Source organism: Varroa destructor, unplaced genomic scaffold (assembly GCF_002443255.2).
Source record: "Varroa destructor unplaced genomic scaffold, Vdes_3.0 BEIS01000001.1, whole genome shotgun sequence".
NCBI lineage: Eukaryota > Metazoa > Arthropoda > Arachnida > Mesostigmata > Varroidae > Varroa > Varroa destructor.
Window position 1 is genome coordinate 14278344 of NW_019211454.1, and position 13858 is coordinate 14292201.

The following is a 13858-nucleotide window of genomic DNA, read 5'->3' on the forward strand; positions in this document are numbered from 1 at the left end:
CGACCTCCTTTGATCTTCGCGTTTATGACTATACGTAGTTCCAACCAGCCTACGATGAGTAAAAGAGCGTTTCTGTTTCTTCTTCGAATTCTAAAGTTGTTATGTGACGGTCGTCTCCGATCAAATACTCCGTATTTTACTAGCTATTTGATATTATAGGAACCACAAATAAAAGCCCATTGTTTACATCCATCAAATGGTATATGCATTATACATTCGTAGTGAACGTTTTTTGTCATTTAGAATCTCTATATTATTAGTTATTTCATTTCGTAAAGGAGAGTGTCTACTAAAAATCTCAAATCTAAAAGGTCAACAATTTTCTCCAACAAGTGTACCCTTTAGCAAGTTTATTGTATATTTCTATATAAAATTATTAAAACTAAAATTGAAAAAACAAAATTCCCTTTTACAAATGTTCCTAGAAAGTATATAGTAACTCCTAAATGAGCTGCAGCCGCTGGCGAAGCTTATCGAAAAAGTCGTATACCGCCGATTTTTCTGTCAAAATATACGGCTCAGTTTGGCTACCCCTTAGTCGATCGCTGGACCCCGCGCCTTTTCCGGATGGCGTCTCAGATGCAAACTGGTGTAATTCTAATTTCAAGCCCTTGCCTATAACGACAGCAAACGCCGTTCCAGAATGCTGCTGTTCCTTCAGTCGCCTGCCTATCGTCCAAGGCCGATCATCGAGAATTACACGGGATCCAGGTAGAATCTGTAGTACATGATATTGGAAATAATACAATTGTCACTAAGTCTAGTCACAGTAGCTTGAATTAACTTTTCATTTTTTTAATAAGCTTTAGTTTTTTAGCGAAAACCGTAGTTTGCCCACTGATGGCACCGAAGTGGTACCAATTCTCTATTGCGCTAGCCAATCTTTGCGATATTCCGCTTCTTGTCTAGGCATGAAACTAGTCGAGGGTTTAATGGAATCTTCAAGTATTGACAGAATATGACTTATAGAATAATATATAGTATTAACTGGCCGTAGAGAAGTGTGCTAGAACGAACCAGGTCCAGTTTTCTCGCCAGTTCTTCAGTTAGAGCAGTCTCCTGATCGGAGTCAACGGCTCCTGGTTTGGGACCTATCACGGCTACGGTAAACGGAGCTATCGAGATTGGCAACGCTAGTGACGCTCCTTTCGTCAACTGGGCAGCTGCTGCTGACACAATTCGTGAGACTCCGATTCCGTAGCACCCCATCTCTAAAGGCACCTGCAAACAATTCCAAAGAATACCACACAAATGTCCGACAAGCTGATTGTTTACTAGGCAGCATATTTTCAAGCAATGCCTATACCAATATAGGACGCTAATTAAAAGTGTTAATTCTACTGCAACAGCGAACAGTCAGTTCTTTCAGAAACAAAGTCATGAATAGCTACGGTAAAATGATTTTAACGCATCATCCAATATTGTTCGTCACTTATTCGAGAAATAACATAGAAAAATAAACCTGTTTCTCTATTTCCACTAATACAGCTTCAAACACGTTTAATGTTTAGCCATTGCTAAGGCTACATACCTGTTTTCCATCAACGATGCAGGTAGCGCCGAGCTTCTTCGAGTAAAAATCTCCCAACACAAATGTGTGACCCACTTCAACGCAATTTTTCTCTGGTCCCAAAACCCCTCGGCAACGAGGACAGCTGTACTTTTTATGATTGTTATTGTCAGCCGTGTTTTCACCATCTGCGACAACCTCTAGGTTGAAGTATGCGCAACATTGTTGGCACTCCAACACGCGGTCCTCTCCCACCGCTAGTTCGTAATGATACTCATGCGAATGTGAACCACCTTAGAGATGATAATTGATAGACAGGGGAAGATTAAATCGATTACTGTCTAAGATATTACATATTGAAGTAAATTTTGAAAGCTAAATGCTTCCACGACTTCTGCTGCTGTCAAAGATATGAATATGACAGGGTCATTGTTTCGTACCTACCCATATCCCCAGAAATGGCGGATGCTCTGACAAAAGGCAGGCCGATTCGATGGAATATTTTATGATACGTTTCAGTCACTTCATTGTAGGTGGTCCGGCAGTCTGACTTGGTTGCGTGGAATGAATACATATCCTTCATGAAAAATTCACGAGCTCGCAACATGCTCTGTTTCGGGCGAGGTTCATCCCGGAATTTGCAGCCAATTTGGTATAGTCTAGTAGATAATACGCACAAAAAGGAACAGAAACACTATTAATGAAAATCTACAGTTCATTCAATCATTTAGCTGTATAGTCAAACAGGTATATGGTATTCAAAGATGTATGCCTTAACAGAAGAATTAAGCTTGCTCTACAGAATCTCTATTTGAACGTACGGTATAATTAAGTTAATCTTGCAATTAGCACATATATAACGAGAAAAAATATCAGCTTCACGAACTCGCACAGTTCCATCCATATGAAATGTTCTACAAAAATAATCCACCACTTAATAAGGTAACAAAAGGAACAGTGTTACAAACTACTAATAACATATTCAGTATGTACTTGAGAGGCAATTTCGGGGTGATATTAGAAGCTCCGATTTCTGCTATACATTGTGTAATTGTTTCTTCGTGCGTCGGTCCGAGACAAAGTGCTGCATTAGAGCGATCTTTAAGTCGGAAGAGCACGGGACCATAGCTGTCCCATCGGCCGGTTATCCTCCATGATTTTGCCGAACATAACAACGGCAGGCTCACCTAGTCCATAGTCATGCTTAAAATTAGAATTGATAAAGCAATATCTGATGGGTATTAAACTGTCAGGTTGACAGGTAACTCTGCATTATTTCTGCGGCGACTATATTTTGGTAGATTGTAAAAAAGAATGCCAAAGTACTACATAATCATAGAAAGGAGTCATGTCCCATTCATCCGAGGCCACGAATTGTGTATATTCAATACATAATAAGCAAAGCGCATGAAACAATAATGAGAGAAAAGAGGTTAATAAATTATATATATATATACGTATATTGATTAAACTGGCTCAAAATTATATTTTCCTGATTACTGTTTTTTCTTTAAGAGCTCGAAGTGCTTTTTGCCTCTATAGGGCACACATGTATCGTTAGGTCTGAAAGGTTAGAGTTAATTGAATACATCGTACATAAGCACTAGGGCAATAATTCTCACAATAGACGTCCAAATCGACGTTAAAGCCAACTTCTTTGTTTACTTAATTGCTTTGTAGACTAGAACTCGATCAGAGTGTGGTTGAGTTCCTTGTAATTTTTCCATTAATACGTATAAACATGCACATCATAATGGTTGAGTAGTCTTACCTTTTGAGCGCCAATGGCAGAAAGCTCCTGATCGATAATTTTTGTGACCCGAGCAAGGACTTTGTGCGCTAGCGGCAAAAGTGCAAAACTTCCCGCAACGCCCGTCGAATGGGTGGCACCTAAAACTTGATATGCCAGGTCCACCCGTTCCTCCTGGGGAGAATAAACAACAATTTTAATTGATGCAGGCAGATCTACTATATACAATTAGTTTCCAACTCAGTAAAGCTGAGGCGTTGACATCGGACCAAAATACTGTAAATGTCTTTTTTTATTTTTGTATAAATAATTCACACTTGGCCCTTTAGGAATAGTGAGAGCGCCCCTATCATAGATTTTGTTTGAGCATCTAGGAAGTAAAAAACGTTTACGGTAATTCTTTGTACTGTGGTAGACAAGATGATACACGAATTCGTAACCCAAACTATTTCCGTAAGGTAAGCAACCGAAGTGCTGGTCATATCAGAACCCTATGGCTAATCATTCACTTACCTTAGAACTACGATTTAACGTGGGTAAGACAAGAAATTTACTGGATCGTGTAAGTTTCCTAAAATATAGAAACACAAAGCATGTGTAGAAATCGTTAAGCGTAATGATCTTTTAAATCGCAGTGTTATGAACAGGCCAAGATACCGTATGAGGTTTTTTCATCAAAACCTTTTACATAAGAAGGGAATGCACCGTTTTGTGTTTGTTGCAGCGTGAAAAGCCAAAAGCAGGCTCTGCATCAACTAAGCAACGCAGACAGTAAAAAAAACGTGCATACGAACTGAAATTCTGATTATATTAAACCTTTCTCTGTTTATTTACGCACCCTGTGTTAAATTATAAATCCAAAGAGAAACAAAAAAAATGGTGACATAGTTAGTCTTTTGATTCGTAAAACGTACGCAATATATAAATAAAAGACGTACACAAAAAACTATTGCTACGTTCGCTTCCATTATTAACATTCTTTCTCACTAGAATGCAACAGTTACTTAACAAATGAAGTTACTTGAAGAGTTCTATAACATTATTTTGGAGATCAGCGCAGTCGGTGTCTCCGATGCCATGTCAAACACTCCTGTAAGTTAGTCATCCTATAAAGCCGCCCTCCTTTTTTTATTCATCGTAGACACTGCCTATATCAAACTATATAATATTTATAATGAAACAGTATGGCCAACCTGCGTGAATACAAAAGTATAGATGTTCTGGTACGTTCCATTTTGACTAAGGCAGGCACATTGATACTCAGACTGACTCTCTCTTCACATGGGCCCAACTGAATCGACATGTTTGGATATGGAACGACTTATGGATAAAACGAGCGCGCTGTGGGTAAAAGGAGTACTTCGTTTAAAACCCGCATCCAACTATGACCACACGTGCATTCCTGCCGCAATATGGTCGGAATTGGCTTTTGGGAGTCTTTTTTTTATTGAACTATGAGTGTTTGGAGTAAAATAGACAAAATAGTTAGCTTTTGCCTAGCGTAATTTAATTCGGTATATTGATTGCCTGAGACTGGTGTATTTGCACGCGTATGTGTGTGTGTGTGTAACCGTGGTCTGATTGGTTTTCAGAACCAGGGAAAAAGTTGCGTTTATTTTCTACTGAATCATAGAAATATCTTAGCGATAAAAGGTGCCCCTTTTTGTCTATACGATGAGTACTGCCAACGGTAAGATGACGAAACATTCACGCTTATTGTTTCAAGATTGCTAATATAATCTTTCGAAAATAATAGAATAATAATAACTTCGAGAACAAGCGGTGCACAAAAAGAGAAGAAAGTACTAGTTGTTTTAATCGATCGAAATAGTTTGCAAAACCAATTAGATCATTGTGAGAAAATTTGATTTTTCAAAGGGATCCTAAAAAGTTCTCAAAATTTTGCACTTAATGATTGATTCTGTGTTGTAGTAGAACAATTTCATTTCTACTCGTTTCACCAACTCAGTGTTATCCCTTGGAGTATTACAATACAAGTTTCTTATTTCTAAATGAATGCAGCAGTTTAAATAAAGAATAGAAGCCGGTAGTCAGTTAACCCATTGCGGCTTTGTATAGTTCCTAACTAACAGTACAGGATAATTACACTTACGACAAAGTCTACTAAAAAAATATTTTCCCTGAATATCACGTTTATATCAATACTCGTAAAATATTTGCCCATTTAATAAAAAAGTGCCCTAAACATAACGCCTTTCTGGCACTTGTCTTTAACTTGTATTTTAGTAATTCTATATTAAAGTAGCCTTAGGAGGCTTACGTATAACTGCCATATTATTTATTGACTGCTTTTTCCACTGTTACCAAGAGAGTGCGCCTAATGAATCTGACGGGTAAACTTCTTGTTAATATACATATCACAAACTTTCATGTATGTATTGCTTTTCCAGCGAAGCGGTCTCGAGCTCAGAAACATCAGAACACTTTTGCATTCAGAACCGGCCTTTACGGACTCACACGGCAGCAGAAAGCCGTACAAGATTTACAGATATCAGGCACCACTCGTTCACTTTTATCAAAGATAGTTTTATAGATACAAGACAATTCTAATTAATATTATTCTACATTCGTCGATTTTTTTTTTCACAATTTCTTATTTAAATTCCTTGTTGTTTTTAAAATAAGTTTCCTTAATTACGTAAAGTATAAACCATTGTGGTTTTGATGAGTTGTTCTGTATACAAAAGATAAAAACGATAATTCTTAAATCGAACTAAATCCATCCATCGTTATATTACTTTCAGGGGTGTGCGCCCGCTGCAAAGATATTCTCCAATGGAAGATCAAATATGGCAAATACAAGCCATTAACTGTAGCAAGCCGTTGCACTAAATGCGAGCAAAAAAACGTCAAAAAGGCATACCATCAACTGTGTCAACTATGCGCACTTAAATGTAATCTTTGTCCCAAATGTGTCAAAACTCCGCCAATAGCTGAGAGTACCGATGGCACAGATTACCAAAATAGTGAAGCTAGCTTTAACGGATAGGAAACCACAGGTTGCCAGCGATTTCGCGACGTTTTGTTGTTATTACGAGAATGTCTGTTGTACACATACTATGTTGAAAATATACGACCTTGTTTACACACCGTATTGTGGAGCTTGTCGTGGTCATGATTTTGTTATCAGCTGTAACGCATAGACAATACTGAGTTCTATTCTGATCTATCGAAATCATCCTTACAAAGGGAAAGGATCCCAAGGCTGATCGAAAGGTATATTAATATGGTGAATTGCGTTCTAAGTATCTCTGAGACACACTGCTTTAAGCAATTAAACCCAAAAGATACTTAGATATATATTAAGCGAAGTTTACAACGCCTCCTGTTCGACTGAGAGACGCACGGTTTGGCAGGGGGAATCATTTTTTATACATTCGACCGGTCTTTCAACCGAATTCAAAACTTGGTCTGTGAAACAGACGATCTACGAGTAAAAAAAACAGACTTATAAACGTTTACAGGTAATTAATTAGCTGCGAATTCCGATTATGAAAGATAGCTTTTAAAGGACCTTTTGAATGTAAGTTTACAATCTGAAGAGCCCAGTTGTATCAAGTCGGGTATAATAATTCGCTTTAGCAAGACTAATTAAAAAAATGAGAGAAGGATGCTGATAGGGTACATTTATTATTAGAAGCTCGAAACCAAAGAATTGGGCACATGAATATTTATTATAGTACCTAAACGTTATGAATGTACAAGTATACGCCCATGCCTAAAACACGAGATTCTGTATGGATTTTCTAAAAAAAAAAAAGAACATCGATCAAAAATCGTGAACAATTGTTATTTTATTATGCGCCAGAATGTATACAATACTATGATGACAATGATGATGACGATTATCAGCATTGCTTAATGATTTTCATTAACCGCAAATTAGCCAAGAACTTTATCACACGTACATTAACGAAGACTGAGAGATATAATAGGTCCGTTCCTTCCTCTCATTCATTTAACAATTAATTCATTTCTGCTAACTATCTGGAAAATACTCTATTGCTCATTCGATCTTACTTGTCCTGCTGACCTCAGTGAATATACTAGACTGTATTATATAGTTTACAATGAACAACTTTTTAACGTACGATAGCAACGTTAGTATGTTAGTCACAGTGATAATCATTAGGGTTCGTTAAACAACGTCTTAACATTTCCTCTTTCTTAAAACCGATTCAGGTTTCTATTATCAGTTGTTTCGTTCTGCTCAGGGTTAAAGAACGACTCGATGAATTGTTAAATGCTCGAAGACGAATTGAATAGGGAGACTCTCTGCTCCTGTAGCTTGGCACGGAAAAATCTAGTCCATATTTATCAGCGATTTCATGTATTGTGTTATACTTCGTGTGCTACTGTGTCTGTCGGTTGAAATAATACCCACTTACCATCAGTATGAAATTTGCATCTCGAATTGTAAAATGATCGAGTCACTTCCACTTCTGACTTGCAGTTATTGCTTAGACGTTATCTTATATGATAACGGTCACAGTGAAAATAATCCATGCAATAAAAGCATGTTTAAAGTACAAATGTATTTCTATAGTAATAGCCGGGTGTATTAGATATGTCAACCAAAGTAAAGGCCAACTGAGGTCATGATGGTTAACTATGTAATAGTAATGGTAACGTATCAATAACAAACGTTATCAAATAGCATTACTAGTGCTAGTTGTACTATATCAAAAATATTCGAAATGCGATCGATTTCAAGTTAGTCGTTTCTCGTTACTTCTCGTCAATGATTGGCGTAATGTGTGGCGCGACAACGTTTTTGGCAACAACAGACAAGTGCGCAGTATCAACGTGCGTTGCGTAATGTGACACGGCGGTCGTCGTCTTCTCGTGTAGGACGCTTGAACAACGTTGTGCCCCGAAGCAGGTGATTCAGGTAAAAATGAGCGGGCCGTCGTCTATACATTTTGTCTGTCTTGCCGGCGGGCTTCTTATTCATTGTTAAATCCTATCAGCATTACTGTTTGCGATTGCTGCCGCTACTCTTTTGCATTTCACTGATGTGGTCATATGTGTGTTGTCGCCCATGTTCGTTTGAATGTTTGGCAGCGGTAATAACAATAGGATAATAGGTGGTTGGACCTTCTTATCTGCAGCACTGTAGTGTAACGCCGTTGTGTCAACAAAATGAGGCCTCAACTTATATGATTCTTCTTATATTCGGTTTTTGGGGAAAACTGTAGATTACCAAAACTGCGTGTTAGTATATAATTCACTTTCGGATCTTTTGATTTACGTAACTCGACGCGCCGTAATGTCGATTCATGTAAGTCCGAAATTGTTTTCGATTGAATCTGCTATTAAAGGATAAAGTCATCTTTGACAGGGCAGAAGCTAAGTACTGCAGATTGATGCATCAAAATGGCAAATATTTTCCATATCTTTACTTAGTTCAGGATCCCCTCTATTTTACATGCTTTTGTTTCTACAGACCGAATAGGTCAGGTGGTGGTCCACGTCAGTATACGCAAGCACCACGTTCAAACATAAATGAGATAGTTCTAAACAGATGTTCTTACCATTCGTAAAAACAATTAGTTGTGTTAAGTGACATCGCCAATTTCAAATAGAATGGGGATCAGCTGAGATCACACTGAATAGGATTTCTTCGTGAATAACATTAATAGAAGGTTTTCAAAGCGAAATTGAGATGGTAAAACGTACAATGATAAAAAAATCGCGGCTTTTTTGCCGCGACTTGCCCAAGTTAATTTTACGCTGCCCTGAAACAAAGATCAACGACAATAGCCCGCCTTGTATGCGACAATTCAAAGCGACAATCAGGAATATGCGTAATTGGCCGGTCATAATTCTGTGTGTGTTTATCACCGTTTGCTCATACCGCGCGATGAACTACGGTTATTTAGGGCTGTAATGTATTAAAATTGGTATCTTTGGATCCTTGCTTACACTTAGGACAAACCAGTGCAGCAATGCGGCATTCTAAAGAAATATTCTTATGATTTCAGTCTATTCACAGAAAATTGTAGTTTGTTAATGTTTGGCTCCTGCTATCGTTCTAAATAACATCCTATACAATTTTTATTTACTGCTTCCCAGAACCGTGGCATATTCTTCTCTAATTTTTGTAGTAATCGATTTAATTTCTACAACGCTTAAATCCCATCTCCATCATAAAAATAAATATTGAGTTCAAAATTGCCACTAAATATCTATTGATGTTTGCTTGATAAATTCATAATAAAATTTATTTACAATAGTGAAACTCTCTTGCAATGTGTTTCCCGGCTTTGTGTTCAACAACGGTGTCGATACGACGCGTTTGGTGGAGGTCTACGTTAAGCCACGCTGCACCGTTCGGTCGGCAGTGGCACCAAGCCGTTGTGAAGCAACGGTGCATTTTCTTGATTCGTGTTGCTGCGACGTTCTCCCAGATCACCTCGTTAATACAGCAGTGGCACTTCATTTACTTCAATCAGTCTCCCCCGGCTCCATTCATATCACTACCTCGTGAGGGTTTTTCATTCAGTTCTGTAGCTGCAGTTCGTTTGGCAGGCTGAGGCTGATTTGATGTGAATAGAGAAGTACGAGGGACACGTACGATCATAACGTTAAGAGCATCTCCCAAAACAGCCGGATCAACGTCAGTAAAATATTGTAGAGAGGGAACTCTTCCCAGTCTTCCCAGTCGGTGGTGTCATCTGGCACTGACCCACCAGAATTACCACTATCGCTAGTTATTGAGTTGCCGCCTTTCTCGCTGGTACTTGTTGATCCGCTGCGCGACGAAGATGCTTTGCGTCGACCTTTCGTTCGCGAATAGTGTTCACTGCCGGCAGCTCGATCGCCGTAGTAGTCTCGGCTTTCGGAAGCATCGTGAACGTTGCCGTATGTTTCGTCGTCTATTGAGTCAAAACTCTGGTCGCCATGAATCATATCTTCGTACTGGTCCAGCTCCTCATCGATCTGCGGGAAGATAAATATTCGATAGACAATAAAGAATTTATGAATTTCCTTTTGAGAGTCGTTGTTAGTTGATATCTTACGTATTCATTAATTATAAAGATCCTGTTTATGTTGACAGACATTCATGATTCAGTATTGCAGTATAAAAACTGTTTAACTTCCAGCGTAATTAAGATTAAATTCGTGTTTCTGTTTACAAGTCGCATCATAGAGACGTAATGTATGATAACATAATGCTGCACATAAATAAAATCAACTTGTACATATCGAAGACTTCTATCTTCTAATCTGTGTTCTAGAATGCTAGGTAAACATCGAATGTAAGGAATGCAACGCGTTCGACGATATTAGTACTAAACTGCAATGTTCCGATAAATCCAGCGAACAAGTCTTTTTCCTAAAATACCATCTTGTAGTCGTTGTTATAATAGGAGCTCTGTTTCAATATTACTTCAGCTTCTTTAGCAAAAGCATTTATATATGTGATTCAACAAAAGTGAAACTTTTACCCACTCGAACATTGAGCTCGTAAATGGAGTATTCATGCGAAGGATGCCCATATATACCGATGCCGATAGGTCTTACAGCGAACGAAGGCACAACAAGACGTTCAACTCCGCACGTTGTACTTTGGTATGAGTGCCGATCGAGATCGTAATCCGGCTCCGTGCCTGGAAGAGCAGGGCAAAAATGTCTGGTCAATATAACGATGAATTTATGAAGGAGCCTTTCCTGGTGCTGAATTCACGTTAAAACTAAAAACATAATCCAATATTCAATTTACCTCTAATTCTATTACAGATCACACATTTTCTTAATAATTGGTGAATTATAATTACAGGACCATTTTCTTGGCTCTCGACTGGATTTATGGCCCCATTTCTCGCCGTTTTCTAAAAATGCTAGTATTGTCATCATGCGTAACTGTGCTATTATGTCTCAATCAGCTTACAGACGACACTTACCATTTTCTCCAACGTAAACATCTGGGTCTCCCTGTTTTGGTACAACAGTAATAGTAACTCGGCCCGCTTTACTAACCGAATACTGAGCGAACTTGCCTCCCTCAACGCTGCCGGTCAGCGTTTCATCGGCCGGAAAAAATGCCCGTACACACGAAACCTGCAATAAAACGAACTCTGTTGCAATAATTTCATGGGCGTAATGACTCTACTGACAGAATGTTGACCTGTCATAGAACAAATTTTGTTAGAAGTATTTGTTCCGCCGTAACCAGGAGAATTTCTCCTTGGCTGGCGCTTTCGGCCTGGGTTAGTGCCTTACAAGTCTCAGCTTTCAAATCTCTTCGAAGGCGACCGCGGCAGTTGTGAAGTATGCCCAACTAGCCTTACTGTTCTCCCTTATTTAGTACTACCTCGTATATTTTATGTAAACATGTCCTTGGCTTCACCTGCTTTTAAATGCAGCATCAAAGACTTGTCTTTATCACGACTTTAACTGGACTTTCTGGTCTTACCATTGCCACGTTTATACTGGGGGCCCACCGGTAGTAGAATAGTGAAATGACTTGGATTAAGGTCGAAACCTAAGGTTTTCCATTGTTACCCATTCTTCCACGTGAGAAAAGGTACTTTTTCCGATGAAAATTCATTCATCTACTATGTCCTTTAGAGACGTTCGCTAGGCGTAAACTAGTCAAGGTCCTAATTAGACTGTGGCGCAATGGAAGACCTATTCGTTTAAATATTTTCTAACGCCGCAACTACTCGTTAAAATGGCATAGAAAATCCTCTCACCTGGAGTGTCGCGTACAACACGATTATTGCAAAGCTGAGTGTAGAGAACCGGACGGAGTTTAGTCGCGTTTCTCGTACTCTGCCTATATGAATAGCAATAGCCATATCTTAGCAGAAGTCAGCTCGTCCTGTAAAATCGGATATTTCAAAGTTACGTACAATGAACACACTTAGCGTAACATCTAACTCAAAATACTCGTAACTGTTTGACTATATACTAATGTAATGAACCCTTTCTCTCTTTCTTTTCGTTTGTTAGAACTGTTGTGAAATATATAAAAGAAATCCGCACAAAACTGAAATTCCGAGATTTCGCCCTAAGATTGACTGTCTGTTATACCGGCAACATTTATTTTGTGGCTGAACTGTGTCGATTGGTAACACATGCCAGGAGCATTACTCTGTAATCTTAATTTCGACTTAACGATCCGTATAGGCCTAATAAAGATTTACATCGTTTAGAAACGTTTTTCCAATTAAAAAATGGCTTCTTACAAAAACCCATGATTTTTTTTAACACAAGGAACTAATACAATCGTTAAACCAGTTAAAGAAAACTTCTGCAGATAATAAAGCTTACAAAATACACATTTCACATGAAGAGTGCATGCAAAAACTCGGTTCAAAAACACAACCGCGCTTACGTGTTAGTGTCCTCTATCGCCTATCGGCATGTTAAACTCCATTTAGCATTAATACCATGCCGACTATATTTTGGTTCACTATTTAGAGGTAATTCCCTGAGGTAATCCCGTCTTAGAGTATTCCAACTTCACCAACATCAGACTCAAATCCTTACGTAAGAGTTACGAATCACTGTGACATTCGAAACATGTTATATCTCACAGAAGCTATTCTTTGAATCGCATTATCCTCTTACAAATTAATTCTTTCATCAGACCAGATGCTGCGCTGAAAAAAATTTACAGGCAGCAAAGAGCTGAATGACACCCCTCGGGGTAACACCTATTCTTCTAATATGGGCTTCAGCTTCCAGATCACTGTCTGTTCAAAAATAACCTCTGACGTTACTCACTCACCCCCTGTCGACGTAGGGAAACAGAACACTACACAAGCTGTCTCCGAGAAGCAGCTCGCCGAGCTGGACTCGATCGAATTAGGGTAAACTGCGTATTCTAAAATAAAAAGAAAACACATTTATGTACTGCGTAGAATGCACTACAACTCTTACTGACACGAGCCAGGAAAACACGGATAATTAGGGGGATTTCCACTCCTGAAATGTCCGTTGCGGCCCGCATTGATGAGGTAGCACTGCTAGCGCCAGGTGAGCAAAAAGTTTCGGTGAAAATGTCAATTCCGGCTCGTCTGCACGGGGGTTACCGGGAAAATATTGCACCTGCACACAGATGTGCACTTTTGCTTTGGTTACTACGAGTATTTTTATTACTGACTGATATATTAGAACATAGGCGATAGGTTGAAGAAACTTCTTTCCTATTATTTACAAATAGGGTCAATAAGCAGAACGGCGGCTGCTTGACGACTTGGAACTGCAGACTGGATACATGGCGGGAAAACTTGAAATTCAAATTTATCAAACGTGAATGCTAGGTATTTCTCACGGGTAAACTCACAAGCACTGTGGGGAGACAATGTACAAGACGGAGTTTTGTAGAAAACTTTGTACTGCAAGATGCACCGATGCGTAAGTATTTAAAATGCACAAATGATGACCTCTAGAACAGATTCGCACAGGATTTAGACGCAGGCAAAAGATTCAATTATCAAGAGACGTGGTTCCAGCAGCTCAATTCATAAGTGCAAAAGTTATTTAAAACGTTTCTATTCTGGTGTTTTTTTGGCGAAATCTTTAACCGCAATACTTTAAAAAACGTATGCTTATTTCAACTTAAA

General features: G+C 38.7%; 3 protein-coding genes across 8 annotated transcripts; 1 reads left to right on the forward strand and 2 right to left on the reverse strand.

Annotated features, from left to right (window-relative positions):
- Positions 1-319: 319 nt before the first annotated feature.
- On the reverse strand, positions 320-4593 carry ProRS-m (prolyl-tRNA synthetase 2-like protein, mitochondrial). 2 transcript variants are annotated; one of them, XM_022788254.2, is made up of 8 exons: positions 4454-4593; positions 3774-3831; positions 3282-3434; positions 2504-2697; positions 1955-2169; positions 1532-1803; positions 1018-1221; positions 320-718 (listed from the first exon to the last, which is right to left on the reverse strand). In XM_022788254.2, the coding sequence occupies exons 1-8, from the start codon at positions 4561-4563 to the stop codon at positions 443-445; spliced, it is 1482 nt and encodes a 493-aa protein (XP_022643989.1). In that variant the 5' UTR covers positions 4564-4593; the 3' UTR covers positions 320-442. The 2 variants fall into 2 exon arrangements, with proteins under 2 accessions (XP_022643989.1, XP_086833665.1); XM_086977539.1 differs by lacking the exon at positions 4454-4593 and adding an exon at positions 4299-4354.
- Positions 4589-6382, forward strand: LOC111243143 (uncharacterized protein C9orf85 homolog). 2 transcript variants are annotated; one of them, XM_022788265.2, is made up of 4 exons: positions 4589-4675; positions 4853-4950; positions 5672-5776; positions 6026-6382. In XM_022788265.2, the coding sequence occupies exons 2-4, from the start codon at positions 4935-4937 to the stop codon at positions 6268-6270; spliced, it is 366 nt and encodes a 121-aa protein (XP_022644000.1). In that variant the 5' UTR covers positions 4589-4675; positions 4853-4934; the 3' UTR covers positions 6271-6382. The 2 variants fall into 2 exon arrangements, with proteins under 2 accessions (XP_022644000.1, XP_086833678.1); XM_086977552.1 differs by lacking the exon at positions 4853-4950 and having other exon boundaries at positions 4630-4675.
- A 668-nt stretch (positions 6383-7050) lies between these two features.
- Positions 7051-13451, reverse strand: LOC111243141 (uncharacterized). Of its 4 annotated transcripts, none has more exons than XM_022788263.2 (5): positions 13177-13451; positions 11981-12108; positions 11189-11345; positions 10737-10894; positions 7051-10223 (listed from the first exon to the last, which is right to left on the reverse strand). In XM_022788263.2, exons 2-5 carry the CDS (start codon positions 12083-12085, stop codon positions 9861-9863), a joined length of 783 nt encoding a protein of 260 aa, XP_022643998.1. In that variant the 5' UTR covers positions 12086-12108; positions 13177-13451; the 3' UTR covers positions 7051-9860. The 4 variants fall into 4 exon arrangements, with proteins under 4 accessions (XP_022643998.1, XP_022643994.1, XP_022643996.1 ...); XM_022788259.2 differs by having other exon boundaries at positions 13021-13451; XM_022788261.2 differs by having other exon boundaries at positions 13017-13451.
- Between the last annotated feature and the right edge of the window lie 407 nt (positions 13452-13858).